The sequence below is a fragment of the Balaenoptera musculus genome, chromosome 3 (assembly GCF_009873245.2).
Source record: "Balaenoptera musculus isolate JJ_BM4_2016_0621 chromosome 3, mBalMus1.pri.v3, whole genome shotgun sequence".
Lineage (NCBI taxonomy): Eukaryota > Metazoa > Chordata > Mammalia > Artiodactyla > Balaenopteridae > Balaenoptera > Balaenoptera musculus.
The window spans coordinates 157,106,927-157,133,725 of NC_045787.1; the positions used below are offsets into that span (position 1 = coordinate 157,106,927).

At 41.0% G+C, this 26,799-nt stretch overlaps 1 protein-coding gene across 2 annotated transcripts in view; it reads left to right on the top strand.

The window, feature by feature from the left end:
- Positions 1–22,785, top strand: part of ZNF317 (zinc finger protein 317) — a 28,967-nt gene extending 6,182 nt beyond the window's left edge. Inside the window, exons 2-7 of one of the 2 annotated variants that reach the window (XM_036846606.1) lie at positions 12,656–12,781; positions 13,344–13,483; positions 13,966–14,092; positions 14,667–14,762; positions 15,254–15,336; positions 15,823–22,785. In XM_036846606.1, the coding sequence (XP_036702501.1) occupies positions 12,751–12,781; positions 13,344–13,483; positions 13,966–14,092; positions 14,667–14,762; positions 15,254–15,336; positions 15,823–17,142 (1,797 nt within the window). In that variant the 5' untranslated portion in view covers positions 12,656–12,750 and the 3' untranslated portion in view covers positions 17,143–22,785. The remainder of the gene's footprint in view (positions 1–12,655; positions 12,782–13,343; positions 13,484–13,965; positions 14,093–14,666; positions 14,763–15,253; positions 15,337–15,822) is intronic. The other variant, XM_036846607.1, reaches the window with a different exon arrangement.
- The last annotated feature ends 4,014 nt before the right edge of the window (positions 22,786–26,799 follow it).

Sequence of the window (26,799 nt, forward strand, 5' to 3'; positions counted from 1 at the left end):
CTGAAAGCACCTCTTTGAATTTTGTACTCCAGCAACCTCTCTTACCTCACCCTAGTGCTGGTCCTGGCACAGAGAAAAACAGATCCCAATGAGAATGGGCTAAGATGTGTTGCAATAGAAAAAGGGAACTGTTTTCACTGTGTTATAAAGGAAATTAAAAGAGAAATTAAACAATCTCAGTAGCCTTTGAAAATTCTCTCTCCATCGCATTTATCTGTGCTGATATCAGTCTGATAATCGTGGTTTTGTTTCATGTATTGTGTAGAAACGGGAGTCAAAACTTCTTTAATAGATCCCATAACTGTTTCCAGACTCCCCTGCTCCACTTCCAGTCACTTAGATGCTGAGGTAGTCCTGTTGCATCTGTATTCAGGGTCACTGAGTGTAGCTCAACAAATGGTATAATGCTCAGATGAGAAACACTCCAGAACCTCGCTCTGGCCTCTAGTTTGCATTACCATGAGACTTTGAAAATATCCCCCAGGTTTGAAATTGATGTGAGTGCACTCTCTATCCAGGCTTGAACCGTTTGTTTACCTTGCCCCACGTTTTGGGCAGTAGTGAATGATGGGGAGCCAAGGTGTGGCTAAGCTTTATGGCTGTGTCCTAGCACCTGGGTCAACATACATCTCATAGGACCTGAAGGGGAGCCCCCCCCCCACACACATACACCAAGATCCATAGACCCCCTCCTTTGTGATCTTCCCAAGACCCCCGGGTCCGGGCGGGCCTTCTCAATATGGAGAGAAATGTAGATCAGCTTATTTGTCATCCATTCATTCTTTTTGCTCACTGCTACCCTGTTTGTTGTCTGAGGTACTGTTCCAGACACCTCAACAGTGAAAAAAACAAAGAAGTGGAAAATCTATCTGCCTGGAGCTTATTGTCAGGCTGGGCATAAGGGAAGAAAACTAAACAAGTAAAATACATAGTATGTGTGGGAGAGACAGTAATGCTTACTAGGTGTTCTGTGTGCTGTCCTATACTTCCCAGGATCCCTGGAATTAGCAGGGGCATGTGACTAGTTCTGGGCAATGAGCTGTGAGCACTTCAGGGTTAGAGCGTATGTGTCAAGGTGCACAGTTCTCTAGGCACACCCTTCTCTCATCATCCATGGCCAGAATGACCACAGGTTTCAGTTGGCTCAGTTACAAGAGGCATGCCCCCGTGTAACTGGTAAAGTTTCACCACCAGCCCAGGTTGAACAAGTAACATGAGCCAGACATAAACTTCCGTTTCATCGAGTCATTGAGATTTGAAGTCTGTTTTTGCAGTAAAATAGAGCCTACCCTGACTTACACGGTATGTTAAGTGGAGGTTAGTGCTTTGAAGAAAAATAGAAGAAGGAGTGGGGTTTAGGGGTAGACAGGCAGAGGTTTGCATTTTGACTAGAGTGGCCAGTCAATGCCATGTCGAGACACTTAAAGTTGACTAAAGATCCGAAGCAGGAGAGGGAGCAGGTACACTTGAATGTGGAGAAGCACATTTCCATGTAGAGAACAGCAAGTGCAAAGATCCCAAGGCGGGAACATGCCTAGTACAGGCATAAGGCCCAGTGAGGATAGCGTGAGCAGGGCCAGCGGGGGCCGGGAGCCAGGAGGGGTTGTGGATGAGGCAGCAGGAATGTAGGCCTTTGGCTGAGTGAGATAGGACGCCAGCAGGTTTTGAGCAACAGAGTGATGTGACCTACATTTTACTGGCAAAGTTCTACTTGCCGTATAAACTAAAGGACAGAAACAGGGAGACTTTAGGAAGCTATTGGAATGATCTAGGAGAGAGGTGGTGCCTTCCACCAAGACAGTATTAGAGTAGGTGGTGAGGAGTGGCCAGATTTTGGGTAAGTTTTCAAGGTAAAGCCCATAGGATTTGCTGGTGATTTGGATCTAAAGTGTGAAAGAGGAGAATCCAGGATGACTTCAAGGCTTTTTGCCTGGAGCTCCTGGAAGCATGGAGTTGCCATGGAGATGGGGAGGCTGGCAGGAGCTCAGCATTAGGTGTTTACCTTCAGGTCTTATTAGATATTGCAGGGGAAATGTTTTACCTATTGCTCATCTGCCCATTTCTCTTGCTCATGCTGCCTGGGGCAAGTACCAAGGAATGGAGAGTGGCATCCACTGTAAATTAACAGTTTATAGTTTAAATCGCCAACAGCCATTTTGTTTTATGATAAAAATAATGGTGTTTTAGAGTGAACATTTATTGAGCACATACAGTCCCATAATCCAGTGTTATAACCTCCAGTTTCCAGATGAGAAAACAAGTTTAGTGAGCCCATTCTTTTTTTTTTTAATTAATTAATTTATTTATTTATTTTTGGCTGCGTTGGGTCTTTGTTTCTGCACTCTGGCTTTTTCTCTAGTTGCGGCGAGCGGGGGCTACTCCTCGTTGCGGTGCGTGTGCTTCTCATTGCCGTGGCTTCTCTTGTTGCGGAGGATGGGCTCTAGGCGCCCGGGCTCAGTAGTTGTGGTTTGCGGGCTCTAGAGCGCAGGCTCAGTAGTTGTGGCGCACAGCCTTAGTTGCTCCGCGGCATGTGGGATCTTCCCAGACCAGGCCTCGAACCCGTGTCCCCTGCATTGGCAGGCGGATTCTTAACCACTGTGCCACCAGGGAAGTCCGTGAACCCATTCTTTTTTTTTTTTTTTAATTATTTTATTTCTTTTATTTTTGGCTGTGTTGGGTCTTCGTTTCTGCGTGTGGGCTTCCTCCAGTTGTGGTGAGCGGGGCTACTCTTTGTTGCAGTGCACAGGCTTCACATTGCAGTGGCTTCTCTTGTTGCGGAGCACAGGCTCTAGGCGCGCAGGCTTCAGTAGTTGTGGCACGTGGGCTCAGTAGTTGTGGCTCGCGGGCTCTAGAGCACAGGCTCAGTAGTTGTGGCACACGGGCTTAGTTGCTCCGTGGCATGTGGGATCTTCCCGGACAAGGGCTTGAACCCGTGTCCCCTGCATTGGCAGGCGGATTCTTAACCACTGCGCCACCAGGGAAGTCCCGTGAACCCATTCTTGAATGGAGCCCCCATGGGCAAGAAAGCTGGGCTTGCAGCAAGGTGGGGTCACCTGAGGTCTCAAGGACAGACAAACAACAACCTTCATGGATGTGTAATCAGGACCTGGATGTCAGTACCGAAGGGAGGAGGGATTTCAGAGTGTGAACATGTGTGGGATGGGGTAGAAGAAGGCCCAGGAGAACCCTGGCCCTTACGGATCCTGGCAAAGGAGGAAGGACCACAAGCAGGATTCTCAAAAAGAGCAACCAGAGATGGAGGGGGACAACCTTGGGATTGATGCACAGTGGCCAAGAGCAGAGGCTCCCCAGGAAGAGGGAGAGAGGAGAGGTTGGTAGTGGGCAGGATCATGTATTGAGGAGATCAAGCAAGACGAGAATCAGGAAAAAGCTGTTTCCTGATTTGGTGTCAGGGAGTTCACATGCAGAGGTCACCTTGAGAGGGGACATGTGTGGCTCTGGAATCAGGTTCATTAGCCCCTGTTTTGTGACCTTGGTCACATGACCTAACCCTTCAGTACATGCCCCACTTTTCTCAGGATACTGCTTACCTCCTGGGGAAGTTGTGAGAATTAAATGAGAGTCCCTGGAAAGACTCAGGAGATACTTTGTACATAGTAAGCATGCTTATGTTGTTATTTGTAGCATTGCTATTGATGTTGGCAAGAAAAGTTGGGGGACAGAAACTTGAGCAGAAATTTGTAAATTGAGAATAGAGGAATAAGTGGGAGGTGAGGGTGGAGACCTTGTTCTTCAGTGACTCTGAACCTCTTTTTTTAGCTTATCGAGTCTCTCCTCAGTAATCTGATGTTGGAACCCAAAGGCACAGTGATCCAGAAAGAGCTTTGTAAGTGAGAATCCTCTACTTGAGAAAGGCAAATGTTTGTTCCAAGTTCGACCTCAGAAGGCTTGCAATACCTCTTTATACCCAGAAGGTGGCAGCACCTGATCTCATTTGGAGACAAGTACCCTGGTATCTAGAAATGAATAAAAGATGGTTAACATTTGTGTATTTCCTCACTGCAAAAGGGGAAAGAGAAGGGAGCTAATATTTGTTGAGAATCTACTACATCAGCTGATGTAGTATTCTTGAATCTCTGAGAATCCTCACTGTTCTCACACAGGTGGTACTTATCAAATAAAACTATGCCCCCACTGCCACCTCCAAAGGGAGGAATGAACTCAGGCTTGGCAGTTAAAGAAATTAGAGCCCAGGTCTCACCCCTGCCACCTGCTATGCAATTTTCTGGCAGTTACTTAAACTCTCTGAGCCTGTTTGCGCACCTCTGATGGTGCTATAAGGCCCATCTGATTGGTTTTCTGTGGGGTTCAGGTAAACCCAACACTGGATCGTGCTTAACATGAGGTGGGACCTGGGTTCCCACCAGTGGCAGTGCTGTTCACTCCCTTTGTAAACCTTTCAAAGAGAAATGCAACTACTTTTATTATTATTACTTCACCCAGTTTCACAAGTTGTCCCCAAGTGTATTACATTTTTCCAATTGTGTTTTATTACATCTGGTTTGTTCATATTTCTAGAAAAAAGGTAAGACTGGTGCTCAGTAACATTTAATTACAGCTCAAGGAATTAAACAGCTTGCCCCTTATTTTCTAGGTAACAAGCTATAAAATTGTGTTCTACAGTATTTTACATCCCTACTCAGTTTTTAATTTGAAAAGAACATAATTCATCACCTTGGCAAACAAGTGTTTTTTTCTAGCGTATGATAAATATGTGTGTAGCTAAAGAGACTGCAGATAAAGCAGTTTTGGAGAGCATTTTGGCAACACTTACTAAATGTTTAGTCATAAATGTTGACTAAACATTTCACTATCTAGAAATTCGTTCTAAGGAAAAACTTGAAAAAAACTGCAAAAATTTAGCTGCAAATATTTCTTCCAGGTGTTGTTTTTCTACTTGTGAAAAATTGGAAATATTCTAAACATTTTAACGTAAGATCATTCCAATAAATTGATGTGCCTATCTAGAAACACTTAGAAAATGAAGACATTAAAATATCAAGACATTAATGAAAATGAAAATACATTATACAAATAGTATAGCTGATTCTAAATTTCATCTGCAAAAGAAAATATTTGAGAATATCCAATATTTTTGACAAAGAAAAACTGATGAGTGACACATTGTCCTAGATACCAGAAGATACTAAAGTAATGTGATTTTTTTTTAACTTTTATCATTTGAACTTGATTTTACTATTCATATATCCTTTTCTTCATTCAGTATTTTAAAAGTAATTTCTATGTGTGAGGTACTGTGCTTGGCATATGTATAACTGAATCACTTTGCTGTATGTCAGAAATTGCTGATATGTATAACAAATCAGCATAAATTCAGATGAGATTTGATAATCACCTATATGAAAAAAACCCTAAAACTGCTAAAGGATTAATTCAGCCAAACAATAAATGACTGGGGTAACTATGACATATGGATTAGCAGTGATGGAGGTCAGGGCAAGATGCCCCAAAATATGCCACTTTGGCATATTGATTATTTTGAATTAAAGTTACATAAGAAACAGTTGGCATGAGAAGGACACTCTGACCCTTTTTTGCTACCCTGAAAGTAGGAAATAAATCTCCCGTGTGAAAGGTACCTTCCCTGTACCAGAAGGCAAAGAGACATCCTTATCTCCAGAGATAGATATGAAGTTCAGAGCTGAGAAGGCTGTATAAACAAAATTTGTTACTTCTTTACCAATTTACTACCTCAAGCCCAAACTTTGTCTTGTCAATTCTTCACAAATTTATTGTTTCTTTATCTGAAAGGTATAAAAGCTGCCTGCTTTGGTCACTTCTTTGAGTCTCATAGAGAATAATGTGGCATTGACTGAGAACCAGACAACCTATCAGTGACATAAGAGTCTAAACACCACCCCAGGCTTAACGTGTATACAGGTAGCTTGGTCTCCAGGTAGCTTGGTCTCTTTAGGAGTTCAAAGATGTTTGAGATTGTGCTATCTTGGTTTTGGTATCAGGGTAATGCTGGCCGTAAAGATTGTGTTAGAAAAATGTTACCTCTTCTATTTTTGGAAAAGTTTGAATAGGATTGGTGTTAATTCTTCTTTTAAGTGTTCGGTAGAATTCACCAGTGAAGTCATCTGGTCCTGGACTTCTCCTTGTTGGGAGAATTTGATGACTGATTGCGCCTGTTTATTTGTTATGGGTCTGTTGATTTTCTATTTCTTCTCCAGTCCATTTTGGTAAAGTGTATGTTTCTGGGAATTTGTCCATTTTATCTAGATTACCTAATTTGTTGGTGTACAGTTGTTTATGGTATTCTCTTTATTTTTATTTTTTAAAATATTTTTTCGGGCTTCCCTGGTGGCGCAGTGGTTGAGAGTCTGCCTGCCAACGCAGGGGACACGGGTTTGAGCCCTGGTCTGGGAAGATCCCACATGCCGCAGAGCGACTAGACCCGTGAGCCACAATTGCTGAGCCTGCGCGTCTGGAGCCTGTGCTCCGCAACAAGAGAGGCCGCGATAGTGAGAGGCCCACGCACCGCGATGAAGAGTGGCCCCCGCTTGCCGCAACTAGAGAAGGCCCTCGCACAGAAACGAGGACCCAACACAGCCATAAATAAATAAATAAATAAATAATAAAACTTTCTAAAAAAAAAAAAAATTTTTTTTTTCTATTTCTATAATGTTGTGGTTTTTTTTTTTTTTTTTTTTGGCCATGCCTCACGGCTTGCAGGATGTTTGCTGACCAGGGATTGAACCCGGCCCTGGCAGTGAAAGCCCGGCGTCCTAACCACTAGGCCACTAGGGAACACCCTTTTAGAGTCTTTTTAATTTCTGTAAGGTTGTAGTAATGTCCCCACTTTTACTTCTGATTTTAGTTATCTTGTTGATCTTTTGAAAGAACCAACTTTTGTTGATTCTAGTTTTTCTGCTCTCCATTTCATTTATCTCTGTTCTAATTCTTTTGCTGCCTTTAGGTTTAGTTTGCTCTTATCTTGTTGCTTAAGGTGTAAAGTTAGTTTGTTTGAGATCTTTCTTCTTTAATGTAGGTATTAACTGCTATAAATTTCCCTCTGAGAGCCGCTTTCATTGCATCCCATCAATTTTGCTGTGTTATATTTCCGTTTTCATTTGTCTGAAAGTTTTTTCTAATTTCCCCAGTGATTCCTTCTTTGTCCTGTTGGTTGTGTGAGAATGTGTTGTTTCATTTCCATGTATTTGTAAATTTTCCAGTTTTCCCTCTATCATTGTTTTTTAGGTTCATTCCATTGTGGTTGGAGAATATATTTTGCTATTATTTGTCTTAAAATTGGTTGAGAATTGTGTTTGGCCTAATTTATGGTTTATCCTGGAAAACCCTAATTTTCTTTTTTTTCGTAAGTGTAGTTCATTGATTTTCAGTGTGCTTGTCCACTTTTTAATGTAGACATTTAACTGTATACATTTCCTTCTGAGAATGACTTTAACCTCATTTCACAAATTTTCATTTGTTGTATTTTCATTTTCATGTAGTATAAATATTAAGTTTCCCTTGTTTCATCTTCTACATAAAATTATTTGTGTGTCTTTAACTTCCAAATATTTGAGTATTTTCTAGACATCTTACTGTTATTAATTTCTAATCTAGTACATTTGCTATCTTTTTAAGTTTGAGACTTTTTTATGGTCCAGCATATATGATCCAGACTCTATTGCTGGGTGTTGAATTGGAGAAAGTTAAATGATTTGGAGACACGTGGTGTAAGAGGTAGAATTCATTGACTTTTTTTACAAGAGTTTTAAATCGTCTACTTTATTTTATTATTGAAGTATAATTGATTTACCATGTTGTGTTTATTACTGCTGTACAGCAAAGTGATTCAGTTATACATGTATATACGTTTTTTATTATTCTTTTCCATTATGGTTTATCATAGGATATTGAATATAGTTCTCTGTGCTATACAGTGGGACCTTGTTGTTTATCCATTCTGTATATAAAAGCTTACATTTGCTAACCCCAAACTCCCACTCTATCCCTCCCCCAAACCCCTCCCCCTTGGCAACCACCAGTCTGTTCTCTATTCATTGACCTTTTCTGCCCCCACCCCCCTTCATTTTCTACTTAATATCGGGCAGTGGATTAGGACCTGAGTACAGTGGTGCACTCTTCTAGTTTACTATATAGTTTAGGAAACAGAGTATAAAACAAGGAAATAAAAACAAGGAAGTAAAAACATAAAAATACATTGTGACAGGTTTTGTAGGAGAAAGAGAGTCAGCTAACAGAGAAAGCCAAGTTTTTTCATATGAAGATAATAACTTAAATTTGTAATGTGAAGAAGGTTGTGTGGATTTTTCTTTAGTTTCTAAGTGATTAGAGCTGTGGACTGGAGCAGTTAAGTTGCAGCTTTTTTTTTAAACATCTTTATTGGAGTATAATTGCTTTACAATGTTGTGTTGGTTTCTGCTGTATAACAAAGTGAATCAGCTATATGTATACATATATCCCCATACCCCCCTCCCTCTTGTGAGCAGCCAGAGAGCTGGCTACTGATTCTCTTTGTTGAGCCCAGAAACACAGGCTCAACAGGCTTTTGTATGAGATGTTCTTTGGTGGCTATTAGTAGGCAGTGAGAATATGATTTCGACTTCATATTGGACCTTGACTGTTAGAGATGAAAATTAAGGGACATTAAGGGAAGCCTTGGCAAAGCACAGAGTATGAAGAGCAATAGGGTAAGGGCTGATTCTTGAGCAAATTCAGCCTTTAATGGTGGAAGGAGACCTTCTGAAAAAACCTTGACAGAGTATCAAGAGAAGTAGAGAGAGAACCAGGGAGAGAGTTATATAGAAGCCTAGGAAGAGAATGATTCTCGAAAATATACACCAAATTTTGCCGAGGAATTGTATTTTCTGTGAAGATGGAGATGATGGTAATTGCCATTAGGTACACTGAATTAGGGAGATAGTGTGGACTGTCTTTATAAGCTTTTGCTCTGGAGGGAGGGCTAAGTGTAGTCGAGGCAGATCTGAAGAGGTTGGCTTTAGAAGGGAGGGAGGGCAGACATCTTACTGGTAATAGGAGTCATAGGTCAGTTGTGGGAGGAATTTTTGTGTAACTGGAGACAGGAAAGTAAGAAAGACTCCACTTAACTTTTTTAAAGTAGAGTATAATTTCCGTTCAAGAAAATGGACATATCTCAGGTGATCAGTTTGATGAATTTTTTGACACGGTGTACATTGTATAGCCACTAACTGAAAAAAATAATAAAATATTTCAGTTGCCCCAGAAAGTTCCCTCTTGCTTCTCATTCTACCACCATATCATATTCCTGCAAGGAGGCAACCAACTTCTTTCCTTCTATTGACTTAAACAAACACATATTGCTATCAACCTTAATAAATTTTACCTATTTGTGGAATTGGAGTTATAGAGCTTTTTTTTTTTTTTTTTTTTTTTTTTGGTCTCGCTTCTTTGTCAGCATTATAGAAGTTCATCCATGTTGTGTGTCTCAGTAGTTTCTTTTCATTGCTGAGTAGTATTCCACTCTACATACCACAGTTTGCTTATTCATTCTTTTGTTGATGGATATTTAGATTGTTTACACTTTGGGGCTATTAAGAATCAGATTGCTATGACCATTTTTATATGAATCTTTGTGGACATGTTTTAAAATTTTTCTCTTGGGTAAATATCTAGGAGTGGAATTGCTGAGTCAAATGGTAGGTATACTTTTAAAGAAACTGGCGCATTGTTTTCCAAAGTGGTTGAACCATTTCACACCCCCACCTTTATTATATGAGAGTTTTGGGTGTGCTGTATCCTTGCCACCATTTAGTGTTGATAGTCTTTTAATTTTGGCTGCTCTGGTGGGTTAAAATGTTATTCCATTAGTTTTAATTTGCATCCATCTGATGACTAATGATTTTGAGTAACTTGTCATGCTTATTGTTGCTCACTCATTAAATTTTGTGAAGTGTCTAAGTGTAGCCCTTGCTGAGTTATTTTTTATTTTTTATTATTATTGTTTTGTAGGAGTTCTTTATGTAGTCTGAATGTGAATTCTTTGTCAGGTGTACGTACTGCAAATATCTTTTTTCCCCAATCTGTGGCTTGCCTATTTATTTTCTTTCTTTTTTTAAAAAAATAAATTTATGTATTTATTTATTTATGGCTGTTTTGGGTCTTTGTTGCTGTGCGCGGGCTTTCTCTAGCTGCGGCAGGTGGTGCCTGGGCTTCTCATTGTCGTGGCTTCTCTTGTTGCGGAGCACGGGCTCTAGGCACACAGGCTTCAGTAGTTATGGCACGTGGGCTCAGTAGTGTGGCTTGCGGGCTCTAGAGCTCAGGCTCAGTAGTTGTGGCACATGGGCTTAGTTGCTCCACAGCATGTGGGATCTTGCTGGACTAGGACTCGAACCCATGTTCCCTGCAGTGGCCGGCGGCTTCTTCTTTTTTTTTTTTTTTATTTTAATGAGAGCCTCTAGGAACTACATTTTTGTCTTTTTTTTTTTTTTTTTTTTTTATGGCTGTGTTGGGTCTTCGTTTCTGTGCGAGGGCCCTCTCCAGTTGCGGCAAGCGGGGGCCACTCTTCATCGCGGTGCGTGGGCCTCTCACTGTCGCGGACTCTCTTGTTGCGGAGCACAGGCTCCAGACGCGCAGGCTCAGTAATTGTGGCTCACGGGCCTAGTTGCTCTGCGGCATGTGGGATCTTCCCAGACCAGGGCTCGAACCCGTGTCCCCTGCATTAGCAGGCAGATTCTCAACCACTGCGCCACCGGGGAAGCCCTGGCAGGCGGCTTCTTAACCACTATGCCACCAGAGAAGCCCCTATTTCCTTAATAATATTATTTGATGAATAGAAATTTTTAATTTTGGTAAAGTTTAATTTATTGATTTTTTAAAATGTTTAGTTATATTTGTGTCTAGTCTAAAATATTGTTGTGTAACTCAATGTTGTTAAAGTGTTCTCTGTGGATTTTACTTTTTGGTGTCTGAGTTATCTCAAAAAGGTTTTTTTTAATTCAAATTTTTGTGTATGCAGTGATAATGGAGGTTGAAGTTCCTTTTTGTCCATTAAGTTCTTGCAGCACCTTGTTTTTTTCCTAATTTGAAGATCTAATTGGCTTTCTTAGGCGATTTATGAATTGGGCAGCATCCCATCTACTGACTATAGAAGGGTGCTGTCTCAGCACTATTTATTAAAAAGACAACTTTCCCTAATGAATTTCTTTATTCCCTTATTGAAAATCATTTGACTATGCACGTGTAGGTCTATTTCTGTTTTGTTCCATTGACCTTTTTGTCTATATTTATTCCAACAGCTTTTCATTACTGTAGTAAAGTTAGTAATATGAATCTTCCAAGTTTATTTTTCTTTCTTAACATTGTTCTGGCTCTTCGAGATCTTCTGCATTTTGGTACCCATTTTAGATTTGGTTTGTCAATGTCTAGAACATAACCTGCTGAGATTTTGGTGATGACTGCATTGTATCTGCAAATGAATTTGGGGAGAGTGAATACCTTAATAATATTGACTCTTGCAGCCCCTGAAAATGATATAGCTCCTCACTTATTTAGGTTTTTTATTTCTTCCAGCATGGTTTCACAGCTTTTATTTGGTTTATTCCTATGTGCTTTATATGTTTTATGCTATTATAAATGAAAGTATTTTTTAAGTTTCATTTTCCAGTTCTTTGCTGAGTTATGTTTTTTTAGTTGTGATTACTGTGAAATGAAATGCAAGATTATTTGCTGAAAGCAAGGGTCATGTAAGACAGTTTTGGGTTTAGAAAAACTGGTGAGATTTTTACATGGTTTGGGGGAGATTGGAAGATTGGATTACCACTTATGCTTTTCTTTAGTGTAGATGCTCCTTCAAGGTTAGTGACTGGGTTTTGAAAGCTGCTGGTGTGACTGGGTGTGTGCAGACTGGTCTTTCCAAGTACCTTCAGGGAAGAAACAGATGGTTGGAATCATCCCAGACTGGTCTTCTGCTCATTGGGGGTATACTAGGTAGAGGATTAAAGGAATTTGGACAAAACTTTGTAGAAGTGATGGATCATGATGGATCTCTCAGCTGAATAGGTGGGGCAATGAAGAAGAATTTGCTGTTAGGGAGCAAGGTGGTAGAAGCCTGGGTGGCCTGGAATCCCCTCTAAGTGGTAGAGTTTATGTGAGAAGAATGTTGTGTAGGAGGTTTTGTCCAGAGAGCAAATTTCTGAATCATTGTTTGTGAAGTGAATCTGATTCTGGTGATGACAAGGCCTGGGCTGTGGCCCACAGGTGTGTATGTTGGTGTGGAGTGGGGGGCCAAAAGGCATTGGCGATCAGAACACATGGTCCAGATGGACCAGTCCTCATGGATGCTGGAGCCATCCTAAGCCAGGAGGACTATGCCTTGAAGTTGAAGAGGTCTGGGACCCAAGTGTTCAATGAGTGACAGAGTTTAACAGAATTGTAACTGGGGACAAATTACTTGAGAGAGTGAATCTGAATCTTACCCGAGGTAGGTCAGGGACCTCCACCACATTGCCTGGAGGTTTTACCTAAGCAAGGTTAAGGCCCAAGCTGAGACAAGCTGCTCCAAAGAGGAAACGCTGAAAAGCAAAAGTCAGAATTGTCCTGTTAGTGGGAGAGACAGAAAGCCTTTGGCTACACCTAGTAGTCTTTTTCTCATTTACTACAGATGCCTGCTCCAAGAGTCCCATGAGAGCGAGAGAGTAGCTTTCTGGTGCCAGTGCCCTGCTTTCGTTCAGGCAAATTTACTATCATTCTCGCAGGATGGCAGCTCTTGGTCTGTCTCCCACATGTGGTAAGTTCTTCGGGTGATGAATGCCCTCAGAAATCAAGCTTCAGTGGCCCCTGCCCCTTCACTGAGGGCAAGGATGTGCACAGCTAGTGGGAGGGCTGCCAGGTTAGAAGTGGAGGAGGATACGTGAACTGAACGAGGGTGGGAGCGAAGTTCTGAGAGCTCCCCAGGTGACTGTGTCTGATTCAGGGTCTTTGTGAGTTTGGGTGAGGCAGGGAGTGTTTGTAGTTGGTGTGTAAGGAGGGATACTGGTAATTGGTAACCCTGCGGCATCCCATTTATTATTTTGATAAGTCTGGATGAAGTAACAGCTCTATCGCAGAGCTTTTATTTCTTTACCCATAAATTGAGAATATATATCATTATCTTTATGGCTATGTAGGCCCACCACCCTTTTTCCTGTCCTTGAGTAGAGCAGGGCTTCTCTGGCTTGTTGTACAACAGTGTGTGTGAGGGAGTGTGAGATTGGGGCATGTGCACTGCACACATATCGTTAGTGTGAGACCGTTTCCTGATCTGCGAATGTCAGGTGGGCTTTAATCCTCATGGGTCCTCTCTTCTCTAGCTATGTCCAACCAGGAGCCTGCCTATGTCCATGAGTCAGAAATTCCTCTTTCTTCAAAAGACCATTCCTGTCCCCAGGATGTGGAGCTGTTTGCATACAATGGCCTGGAGCCTCATACATCAACCAGTGTTGGTTCCCAGGTACACCAAGGATCTCAAGGCCCCTGAGGGTGGAGGAGGCACTTCCCTAGAATGCCCCCAACATCACATGTTAGGATTCTTTTAGATCTTTATCCAGGCTGATCGATGCATGATCAGGGTGCAAGAGGAAGAGCTGGAGAAGTTGGTGAGGCTGTCCTGGTATCAGGGATGTTAGGGGAAATGACTTATATAACAGGTGTTTCTCTCATAGTATAGCTCAAAGCTCTCAGGCCAGGTTTGGAGTTTAAGCAGGTTTGATCCCATGTCAGAGTTGCATTTGAAGCAATGAGATTATCTCATAAGATTTCTCATTGGAAGAGAAAACATCTGAGGACTGACCTCTAGAGTAAATGTTTAGACCCCAGATCCCCGTATTGAAAATCCTGTGTTTAGAGTCTCTCCTGTGTAATCTTTAGCTTCAGCCATCTTTGAACACAGATAGCCTGGGTTCTCACTGACCCCAAATGTGTGTGGTGTTTCAGAAATCAGTGACTTTCCAGGATGTTGCCGTGGACTTCACTGAGAAGGAGTGGCCCTTGCTGGATTCTTCTCAGAGAAAACTGTACAAAGATGTGATGCTGGAGAACTATAGCAACCTTGCCTCAGTGGGTAAGGCTGGTGGCATTTCTTCATTTATTCGTTCATGAATGAAATGTCTTTGTTGTAAGTACTTGCTGTGACCTAGGAACTGTGTGGGGATTCGGAACACAGTTATGAACAAGCCGACCTGGTGCCTGCCCTGATGGTACCTCGGATATTGAGACCTGTCCATTGCATTGCCCTTGGAGGTTGTCAAGTGTATCTGAGCTTGGGCATAGCTTTCTGAGTTAAGACGGCCTCAACCCTAGCAGTCCAGTGGTTAGAACTCTGAGCTTTCACTGCCAAGGGCACGGGTTCAACCCCTGGTTGGAGAAGTAAGATCCTACAAGTCGTGTGCCGCGGCCAAAAAGAAAAAAAAAATCCTCATTCTTTTGAAGGGCAAAATGTGTGGGTATTTGTGGTTTTGTGTTTTATGGAAGCCTTTCACTGTGTTCCTTAGAAATGTGGCACCATCATTTTGCTGCTCCTAAGTCAGACTTGTCCATCTTCAGAGCACTGAAGACCAAAACACTGACCCCAGACTAATGGAAGGGGTTGTCCTCTGCACGATCCTCCCTCAACATGTGTCTTTCCCCGTGAGTAGGGTGTCAGGTGAGCAAACCCAGCCTCATCTCCCACTTGGAGCAAGAAGAGGAGCTGAGGACAGAGGAACAGGAACTTCACCAAGGCCCTTGTCCCGGTAAGCACCAGGCAGACACAAGTGCTTCTGAGAATCTGCTCTCTCCAGTGATTGGGATGACAGAGATCCGTTAGGAAACGTCACCTAGGGAAATCTGAAAATGCTCTTTCTCTTTCACTGTCCCTCCATCCTCTCACAGTTCTTTTGGTCTCCATGTCCCTTCGTCTTTAAATTCGACATGTGTCCAAATGGGTTCTTTGTCCCATTCTTTCCTACTCAACATTCCTGATCACACTCTTAATGTCATTATCAATGTCATTCTTTGAAGAGGTGCTTCTTAGTGAGTCAGCTTAAATTTCTACCCTTGTCATTGCCAAATATCTCACATAGCCAGATTTTTCAGTCATTTTTACTCATGTGTGTTCTCCCCTTTCATATTCCCTTTCCTTCTTTAAGGTTAGTATTTGCAAAGAAGGCCACCTCTGTTTTTGTCACCATCATCCCACCATTTTCTTTCTCCAGCAAGTTAATATTTTCCCAATTTGTTTCAGATTGGGAGACTCCATCTAAAACCAAATGGTCAATTCTTATGGAAGATATTTTTGGGAAGGAAACATCTAATGGTGTGACAATGGTAAGATTTCCTTGGGATAATTCTGGATCTTCCATATTGGGAGAGGACAGGGGCAGCCTGAGTTAGAAAAGCAGCTCAAAGCCAGGCAGGTCCCCAAGAGGAAACAGTGTCAGAGACACTGAATATTACTGATTTGGGGAAAACCCTAAAACCTGGCCCCAAACCTCTTCACTTAAAGTTCCAGTGAGTAAATATTTCTATAACTATGTCTCAGATGTTGAGTGTTGGAGCTTAATTTAGTTTTAAACAGTTAACAAAGTATATGCAAAAAGCTTTATGAAAGTTATACACATGGAGCCTCAGGGCATAGTGTTCACTTGTTTTCTTTGATGGAGTCCAAATGAGGCAGGAGCAGTACTTTTGCATTGCAAAGTATGACATTATTAGTCATAATGATGTGCTTCTATCCCAGTTTATGTGGGGATAGTCTTAGGAATGTAATGAATATGGGAAATGCCTTAGTCAACACTCCCTCTTCATCAACAGGAAAGCAGTCGGCTTGGAGAGAAATCCAGTGAATATGCTAACCTGTTTGACGTCTTCAGCATGGGTGCTCACCTTACTCAGCAAATGGGAAGGCACACTAGCAAGAGGCCTTATCACCGCCGGGACTGTGGCATGACTTTCAAGAACAGATCCCATGTAACCCAACATGTGAACATTTACAATGGGAGGAAAATGCATGAATGTCATCAGTGCCAAAAAGCCTTCACCACGAGTGCTTCCCTTACACGGCACAGGAGAATACACACTGGGGAGAAACCCTATGAGTGCAATGCCTGTGGTAAAGCTTTCAATGACCCCTCAGCTCTTAGGAGTCATGCAAGAACTCACCTCACAGAGAAGCCCTTTGACTGCAGTCAGTGTGGAAATGCATTCCGAACCCTCTCCTCACTGAAGATACACATGAGAGTTCACACTGGGGAGAGACCTTACAAGTGTGATGAATGTGGGAAGGCATACGGCAGGAGCTGCCATCTCATTGCACACAGAAGAACACACACTGGAGAGAGACCCTACGAATGTCGCGACTGTGGGAAAGCTTTCCAGCATCCTTCACATCTCAAAGAGCACGTCAGGAACCACACTGGAGAGAAACCCTACGAATGCACACAGTGTGGAAAAGCCTTCCGATGGAAGTCCAACTTTAACTTGCACAAGAAGAACCACATGGTAGAGAAAACATACGAGTGTAAAGAGTGTGGGAAATCCTTTGGGGACCTCCTGTCACGGAGAAAACACATGAGAATTCACATTGTAAAGAAACCTGTTGAATGTAGACAGTGCGGAAAAGCCTTCAGAAACCAGTCCATCCTTAAGACACACATGAATTCCCACACTGGAGAGAAACCGTATGGGTGTGATCTCTGTGGGAAAGCCTTCAGTGCAAGCTCCAACCTAACTGCGCACAGAAAAATACACACTCAAGAGAGGCGCTACGAGTGTGCTGCCTGCGGTAAGGTATTCGGTGATTATTTATCGCGGAGGAGGCACATGAGCATTCATCTCGTAAAGAAGCGCGTCGAATGCAGACAGTGTGGGAAAGCCTTCAGAAACCAGTCGACCCTTAAGACACACATGAGGAGTCACACAGGAGAGAAACCTTACGAGTGTGATCACTGTGGGAAAGCCTTTAGCATTGGCTCGAACCTTAATGTGCACCGGAGGATACACACCGGCGAGAAGCCCTACGAGTGCCTGGCCTGCGGGAAAGCCTTCAGTGATCACTCGTCCCTCAGGAGTCACGTGAAGACGCACCGGGGAGAGAAGCTCTTCACGTCATCAGTGTGGAAAAGGCTCCAGTGACACATCTCTTTAAAGAGAAACACGAGAGCGCAGACTGGAAGGGAACCTGGCAGGTGTAAGGAAGGCAGGAAGCCTTGATGAGCTCATCTCACTGGGCACAAAAGATATGTGTTAACTTGGGAGAAATCCAATTTGTGTAATAACTGTGGAAAGACTTGGGTTTTTCCACATCACTTTGGAGATAGTGTGAGAACTCAAGATAGGTGAGAAAACGTGTTTGTGGTGTGAAGAAGCCGTCAGTGTATGTTTAGCTCTCAACAAACGAGAACTTAGGGGGAGAAACCCTAGTCTGATATTTAATGTCAAAATGACTTCAGCATCACCTTGTACCTTCTTGGCACAAGAGTAAGCCCACCAGGGAGGATCTCTGTAAATTCCAAGACTGGACAGACCTTTCCTGGTCTCGCTGTATTCCTCATGAGAGAAGTCACACTGAAGAGAAAAACCTATGAAATAAGGAACATGGGAAAGTCGGTAACGGGTGGGCAAACTATGGCCAGCTGTCTGTTTTTGTACAGCTGGCAAGCTGAGAATAGTTGTTGCATTTTTAAGAAGAAAAATATGTGCCAGAGACCATGTGTGGCCGACAAAGTCTAAAATACTGTCTGGCCCTTTACAGAAAAAACTTGCCAGTCCTTGGTCTACAGCAGTGGTTCTCAACTGGGGATAACTTTGCTCCCTGGGAGACACTTGGCAACGTCTGGAGACATTTTTGGTTGTCAGAACTGGGGAGGTGCCACTGGCATGTTTTGGGAAACATCGGGGATGCTGTTAAATATCCTGCAGTGGACAGGGGCTTCCCCCAAGAGAGAGAAATTATGTGCCCCAAAATGTCAATATTGCTGAGGTTGAGAAACCTTAGCCAACAATCCCTCAATTTTTTATGAAACATGTGGGTACTCACACTAGGAGAAATTTCTATTTAAAACTTCAAAATTATAATCAGTGTAATTCTTTCAGGAAACACATGAGAACCCACACTGCAGACAATCCCTATGTGGAGATAATTTCATCCACATTCCTGTCACTTGTGCATATGAGAATTCACTCCCCAGTGGGATTTCTTAGTAAATGTGGAATTGCACTTATCAGTCTTTCATCATGAAAGTGGACCCCAGCTCATGAATTTCTAAGTCTTTAATTTTAAGATTATGCTCTTCCAAATAACCCTTATGCCTCATCACAGAAGGTTTGTATATAGTATTTTTATTATAATTTCATTCTCGATATGTGTTCATTTCCTTTTGGACAACTTGACCGATGGAATTTTTTAGAATAGTGTTACATGCTGTGTAACATGTGGGTATTTTTAGTACCTGTTTGTTACAAGTATCTAATTCAAATGCAGTTGTGATCAGAGCAGGATGTCTTCATCAGATTCATCCTTTGGAATATTTTTGGCCTCCCATCCAGCCAAGAGTAACATATAGTTGCTCCTTCAGTATCTCATATTCTTTTATATCAAGAAAGTCCAAGTTTTGTCTGATTAGTAAGGTGTGCTATTTTTAAAAATCTCTTACAGGTTTTCCTGCAGCTAGTACAGTCCATGTCCACAGCCTGGCCATTGACAAATAAGCAGATATCACTGTATGGACTGTAAAAAAGCTCTTGAAAAAGAGTCATTCTTACCTAGATTCTTCTCTACATTTTTTTTTTCCCTTGTTCTTCTCATTACTTCTCACCTTGAAAAGAGATTCAGTATCTTGTGTTAAAGGTGCATCTTATGACCGTGAGGATGCAAGCCACAGGCTGAAGGGGGAGATAACTGCAGAAAAATCACAATGATCCTGGCTTCCCCCTTGGCTTCTTTGAGTGTCTGCACTAGTCCTGGATTTATTGTTTCCAGACTTCCTATTACATGAGAAAAAATAAAACTGATTATTGGTTTAAGCTACTTTGGATATTTGATTGTATAATCTATTTAATAATTGTTTTATTGGTGGCAGGAGGGTTCCGCTGTACCCAGCTGGATGCTATCTGTAACCCATACTTCTGGTCATTAGGTTGGAGAGCTGCTACATGTGTGGGTATAATCTACTTATACTTTTAATTGTTGGATATGGGTTTTAAAAATCCTTAAACCATGTTTTTAAATTGTATTTCAAATCCCTGATGTACTTAAACATTCCTTCTTGACTTGTGCTGAAATAAGTGTATTAGTTTTCACAAAAGCTCTAAGAAGTAGGTACCACCAGTAACTCTCTTTTGCATATGGGCAGTCTGAGGCAAGGAAGTTTAAGGGTGCTTGTGTGAGGTCAGTTCATTAACAAGTAGTAGTGCTTGTGTTTTGAGTCCATACTCTCTTATGTCAGGCCCTGTTTGGTGCCCTGAATCTATAGCAGTTAGTCAGGATTTTTGCCTTCATGGTGATCACATTCTACTTGGGATTAAGGCACGTGATAAACAAATGAGTAAATATATTGTATATCAGATGGTGGTCAGTTCAGTGCTGGGAAATTTAAGCATGGTGATGATGAGAGGGATGCGGGGGTTCAGTGGAACTGTTGGATGGATAGGGAAAGCCTTTCGTTTAAGGGGGCATTTGAGCAGAGATGTAAATTCACTGCCAGTGTGCACCGTGTTGTAATGTGGGGAAGAGCACCCTCGGCAGTTCAAAGGTCATGAAAAAGAATTTTGCTTGGGACAGAGGGGCCAGTGTGACTGGAGTCAGGCAAGCTTGGGAGTTGCAGAAGGTGTTGAGGTCAGAGCTGGATTGAGGTCCTGTTCACTGCAGCACCTTGTGGGTTAACTGGAAGGACTTTGCCTTTCTTTCTCAGTGTGGAAAGTCAGTGGAGGATTTTGGATAGAGAAGTGACAACCATTCAATTTCTGTTTTTAGAGGAACATAGTGGCTTATGGGTTGATAGGCTAAATAGAGGGACAAGATGCAAACAGAAACCTGTTAGAACGTCATTGCAAAGTTCAAGTTAAATGTACAGGGTCCAGATTATTAGTAGTAGGGGTGTTTTGAGAGCCACGTTGAATGTGGCTGTAGTTTCTTTTGTATTTTCATCCCACAATTCGTTTAACTACTGCTGATGTACAGTTAGTTGCTGGACTATTTCCACTTTTCCCAGTTAGGAACAATGCTGCTTTAAGAAATTGTGTACATGCCTTCTGGAGCGTTGCTGAGTTATTCCAGGAGTATGAAATTGCTGGGTTGTAAAGTCTGTGCACGTTCATTTTATTTTAATGCCACAGTTGTTTCTGCAGTGTTTGTGTAATGATACCTGTGTGGTAACATTTAAAACAGGTTTTACTGAAATGCAGAAAAGTGCTTAACTCATACATATGTACAGCTAAATTATCACATGAACACATCCGTGTAAACAGGCAAGAAAAATGTTTTACTCGCATTCCTGATAACCCCTTCTCACTTCGTCCACATAACAAACCTTTCCTTACCCCTCACAAGTGACTAATATTCGAACTCTGACAACATGGCTTGGCTTTTTGTTTTTGAACCCTATGCAAATGGAGCCACACAGTATACATTCTTTAGTGTCTGTCTTAATTTGCCCAGTATTTTTGTGAGGACCGCTAGATAGTAATACGTTTTATTGGGTTCCATTGTTTGACTATTCCATTTATTTAAGCAGTTCGTGTTGATGGACATTTGTCTTTTCAGCTTGGGGCTATTGTAAATAGTGCTGCTGTGAGCATATTTTAGTAGTTCTGATAGTGGATAAGTGCATATATTTCTCTTGGGTGTATACCCTGGACTGAAATCACTGGATCACATGGGATGCATATTTCATAGATGATGCCAATTTTCCAAAGTGGTTGTACAAATTTGTTTTTCAACAGGCTATTTTATGGAGTTGGATCAGATGATACTAAAGTTGCCTGCCTTTTTCTTACTGATTTATATATTCCAGATGTGGGCCCTATGGCTGGATACGTTTTGCAAGTAATTTTTCCCACTCTGGCTTGTCTCTTCAGTGTTTTAATTGGTGTCTTCTGATGAAATGAGTTCTTAATGTTAATGTCACATAATCTTTTTTTTTTTTTTTTGTCAACACAGGACTGAAAAGCCATTTTATTTCCACAGTTACATTCTTAGGATTAATAAAATTATTTTTGGAATGGATCTTGGAGGTAGGGAACCATAATGTTAATAATACCTCACCATTTCCCACACAGACACAAAGCAAATGCACAACACAACACCAGACATATCGAATGTCATCTAATCTTTATGGGCATCATTCTTCTGTTCCTGTGTAAGAAGCATTTACCTACCCTGAAAGGAAGAAGATGTTTCACATTTTTTTCTATAGGTTTTATTGTTTTAGTATACACATTTAGATCTACACCTTGGAATTGATTTTTTGTGTTATTGTGTGAGGTAGGATTAAGTTTTTTTTTTTTCCATATTAACCCAGCATCATTTATTTTAAAAGTACATCTTTACCCCAGGGATTTTTCACCTTTATCATATACTGAATTCCATATGTGTTGGGTCTAAATTTGGACTTTATTCTATTCTGTTGGTCTATTTGTTCACACACCATGCCACAGTGTTTAAATTATAAATCAGAGGCTTTATAATAAGTTTCAGTGTCTGGATGGACTAGTTCCCCCTCATGGTTTTTCTTTTTAAGTGTTTTTCTAGGTATTCTTGTATGTATCTGTGTGTGTGCGGGGAGGGAGGTATATGTACTTGTCTATTATCTTGTCCAACTCCATAAAAGTAGCTTGTTGGTATTTTTATTGGCATTGCCTTGAATTTATAACTTATAAATTAACTTGCGTGAATTAACGTCTCTATAATGTTAAGTCATCTTATCCAAGAACAGGGAATGTCTTCTGATTAGTTCAAGTCTACTTTAGTGTATGTCAGGAATGTTTAAGAATTTGCTTTGTAAAAGTTTTCTACATTCTTGTTAGGTTTTCCCTAAGTATTTAATCTTACATTGTAAATTAAATTTTCTCTACCATTATGTCTTCTCTTCACAATTTCTGTATATGAGAGCTACTAATTTTGTATCTTGATTTTATAATTTGATACTTCACTGAATTCTTTCATTTTTTGAGTTCATTTTATTATTTATTTTCTGGGATTTTCCAGGCATACTACCATATCATCTGCAAACTGAGTGAGCTTTGCTTGTTTATCAACTCTTATGCCTCTTATTGTTTTTGATTGTCTGATTGCATTGGCTTGTACCTCTAGTATGATAACAGAGAGCATTCTTGCCTCGTTCTAGAGGTAATGCCCCTATTGTTTTTCCATTCATTAAGATAAATGTTCTTTAGAACTAAGGTGTACAGTTGACCCTTGAACAACGTGGGGGTTAGGGACACCGACCCTCCACACAGAAAATCCATGTATAACTTTACTGTTTGCCCTCCATATCCATGGTTCCACATCCAAGGATTCAGTTGCAGATTGCATAGTGTTGTAGTACATATTGTTTGAAAAAAAAAAATCCATGTATAAGTGGACCCATGCAGTTCAAACCTATGTTGTTCAGGGGTCAACTGTATATTTTATCATATTGAGAAGGTATCCTGTGTTCTTGAATGTTTTACCATGAATGGGTATTGTATTTTGTGCAAGTTTTTCTGAACATCTATGAGGAGGATTGTGATCCTCTTCCTCTGATTTATCAATATAGTATATGATATTAATAAATTTCTCAATACTCAACAGATTTTGTGTCCCTAGAATGAATTTTATTGGCCATGGTATATTATTTTCTTAATGTTTTGTTGGATTCTGTTTGCTAGTATTTTTAGAATTTTGCATTGGTATTCATGAATAATTGATGTGTGGTTTCTTAGTACCATCTGTCTGGTTTGGGTATTAGTATTATGGCTGCTTCATGAGAGGAATTAGGAATTTTTGCCTCCTTTTCAGTGCTCTGGAATAATTTGTACAGCATTAAGACTATGTGGTTTTTAGAAGATTTGGTAGAATTCTTTGTGAAACCATCTGGGTGGAGTGCTTTTTAGTGGTTTGTTTTCTTAGGAACTTTATTTCTTTAATGGAATTAGTCTGTTTTAAGCTTTCTAACCTGAATGGAGTCAGCACTGGTAATCTGTATTTTCCTAGGAAATTGTTCATTTCATCTAACATAGAGGTCAGCAAAGTGGTTATGTGACTTTAAAAATATTTTTTGATTCAGTGGTCATCACCTCTTATTTTTTGTATATTTGCTTTCTCATTTCGTGCATCAAATAAGCTAGTGGTTTATTTGTTTTTTGAAAAAAATGGAATTAATTTCTTTTTATTTATTTATTTAGGCTGTACCGGGTCTTAGTTGCAGCATGCGGGATCTTTAGTTGTGACATGCGGACTTCTTAGTTGCGGCATGCAGGTGGGATCTTAGTTCCCCGACCAGGGATCAAACCTGGGCTCCCTGCATTCGGAGCGCGGAATCTTACCCACTGGACCACCAGGGAAGTCCCTTCCTCATTAATTTCTGCTTTTATCTCCACTACTTCCTTATGCTTTCATTTTGGTTTATTTTTCTTTTTCTAGGTTTTTTTTTCTTAACTAGTAATTAATTTATTCTTATTCTTTCATTTCATTCACAAGTGTTTTGTGCAGTGAATTTTCCTCTGCTCACTGCTTTGAATGCATCCCGTAGATTCTAATATGTAGTTTTGATTATCATCATTTCTTTACAGTTCTGTAATTTCAGTTTGTATTTTTCTTTTCACTTAGGAGTTAATAAGGTTTTTAAATATCCAGGTACAAGAGCCCTTTTTGTTTTTGTTAGTAAAGTCTAGGTTTATTTTATGTTGATTATTCTGCAATTTGAATATAATATGCCTAGATCTAGGCTTTTTTTTTTCCTTTTTTCTTTTTTGTATTGATCCCATTTTGTATTGATGATCTCTTAGTTTCCTGTATCTGTGGTGGTTTGCTGTGGTTTGCTGTCTCATTAATTTTGGAAGATTCTCATCCGTTATTACTTCAAATATTCTGTTCTTTTCTCTCATTCTTCTCCTGGTATTCCCATTATATGCATTTACACCTTTTGTAAATCGTCCTACAGTTCTTGGATATTGTTTTTCTTTTCATATTTTTCTTTGCATTTCAGTTTTGAAAGTTTCACTGCTGTATCTTCAAGCTCACTGATGATTGATTCTTTCTTCAGCCACGTCCAGTTTACTGAGCCCATCCTTTGATAGCATCCTTCATTTCTGATACAGTGTTTTTTATTTTTAGCATTTCCTTTGATTCTTTCCTTTTTTTAATTTTAATTTTAATTTATTTATTTTTGGCTGTGTTGGGTCTTCGTTGCTGTGTGCGGGCTTTCTCTAGTTGCGGCAAGCAGGGGCTACTCTTCGTTGCAGTGCATGGGCTTCTCATTGCGGTGGCTTCTTTTGCTGTGGAGCATGGGCTCTAGGCGCGCGGGCTTCTGTAGTTGTGGCACGCAGGCTCAGTAGTTGTGGTGCATGGGCTTAGTTCCGCGGCGTGTGGGATCTTCCCGGACCAGGGCTCGAACCCGTGTCCCCTGCATTGGCAGGTGGATTCTTAACCACTGCGCCACCAAGGAAGTCCTTGATTCTTTCTTAAAGTTTCCATTTCTCTGCTTACATTATCCATTTGTTCTTACGTATTCCCTTTATCCATTAGAACCCATACCATATTAACCACAGTTAATTAAAATTCCTAGTCTGGTAATTCCAAAATTTCTGCCATAACTGAGTCTGGTTCTGATGCTTGCTTTCTTGTTTTAGACTATTTCTTTTCTTTTTTCCTTGCCTTTTAATACGCCTTGCAGTTTTTTTGTTGAAATCTTGACATACTGTGTTGGGTAAAGTGAACTGCAGTAGATAGTCCTTTAATGTGCTTTATATTTTTCTAGCTAGAAGTTAGCCTATGTTTGCTGGTTGCTGTAGCTATTGTGTCAGAGGCTAAAGTATCCTCCAGTGTCCTTATTTTTATCTTCCCTGTTCTTGGGTTCTTCTAGAGACTCTTTTTTTTAATTTTTATTTATTTACTTATTTTTGCAGCCTCTCAAATTTATTTGGGTTTGCTTAATTTTTATTTTTATCTTTTGGCTATGCTGTGCAGCGTGTGGGATCTCAGTTCCCCGACCAGGGATTGAACCCCGGGCTGCAGCAGTGAAAGCCTGGAATCCTAACCACTAGGCCACCAGGGAACTCCCTAGAGACTCTTTAAATAGGAGCTTAAGACTAGCAATTCTTTAAACTGTAGTCCTTTGTTCTACATGAGCCCAGGAAAATCCTTTCCCTTCAGTTTAAGCTACATGCGTTCCTTTATATTTGTCTTTAGCCCACTGCTACTTTTATGAATTCAGAATAAAAGCTGATTTTTTTTAAAAGTACTCAGTTATGCCTTGAGAATCTAAGTAGATAAATGAATCTGCTTTCTAAAGACAAGTTCCAGCCTCAGGCCTTTGACAATCCTTCTGACTTAATATTTGTGATAACTAAAAAAAAAAAAAAGTTTCTCTACCTTACCCAAGAAGAAGGGAGATTTGAATACTGTAACATAGATTAACTGCCGTCTTCTACACACCACTGTAAATTAGTCATTCACCTGAGAAGACACAGGTGAAATAAGTCAACTTATCAGCTGGAAACTGGGACCATTTATTGAGTGCTGTCTGTTCAGCCTCACTTCATCTCCTCTCAACTGCAGTACCTTTCATGCTGGCACCACCTGATAGATCAGTTGGGCTTATAGTGCATTATGCCAGGGGGGCAGGGTCACAGGGCTTCCATCTTCCGTTTGTCTTCCTGAAGTCCCTGCACCCTTTCCACTTGCAGTGCTCCATGCAGGTCTTTGGGTGCTTGGTGGGGGGCAGTTGCACATCTGTGAGTGAAGGTGGTGAGTGTTCTGCAGATCAAAAGTTTTCCTCAGCTCATTAGTGAAGAAATAGCAATTATTGACTGGCTCTTGCCTACATTTGAAAAAAAATGTACCCTGGAGGCCAAGCCCAAGGGGAGAAGAGCACTTTCTCTCAGCATTGAGTAAAATATGACTATTTCTTTAATTAGGAGCCCTGGGAGTCCAGCACAGCTACTCCCTCAACCCAGTTCCTCCATCATGTCAATTAACAGGGCAGAAGGAAACTGAATTCCCATCGCCACCTAAGTGGCTCAGAGCTCTTGCATCTCATTGCACTGTTCTGCCAGTTCTTGGGACAGACGTGATACCTTACACAGTCTCTCTGGAGAGGACTTGTAATTATACTCCTACCCGGTCTTCTTGTCTCACTGTGGCTTTCAGTTCTTGGGGCCTCTCCAGCAGGAAGCAGCTCTATCTTGTGTAATGTTTGGGTAATTCCACTCCACTCAGGATTTTTTCCTCTCTAGGGAACCAGTGAATATCAGTTAAGTGCCTTACACTGGACTAGGCTTTGGGAAGAAAGACATGGTGCTGTCCTTAAAGGAGTAAAGGTCTAGGAGGAGAGACAGATATAAACAACAAATAAGATAGTTAGTATGGCCTGGTAATCCATTAACGAGGCCCCGAGGAGGGATGTTGAACTTTGGGAGTTCAAGGAAAGCCATATTGAAGAGATGATGCAAGCTAAGTTTAGAAAGCTTATTTATAGTGTTCAGGATCAGATTTGAATAAGCATGTCGATCCTGAGTGCAAAGGCACAGAAAAACACATAATAACGTTCTCTGACAAGTAAAAGGACAATCTTTGAAGTAGGAGATAAAGCT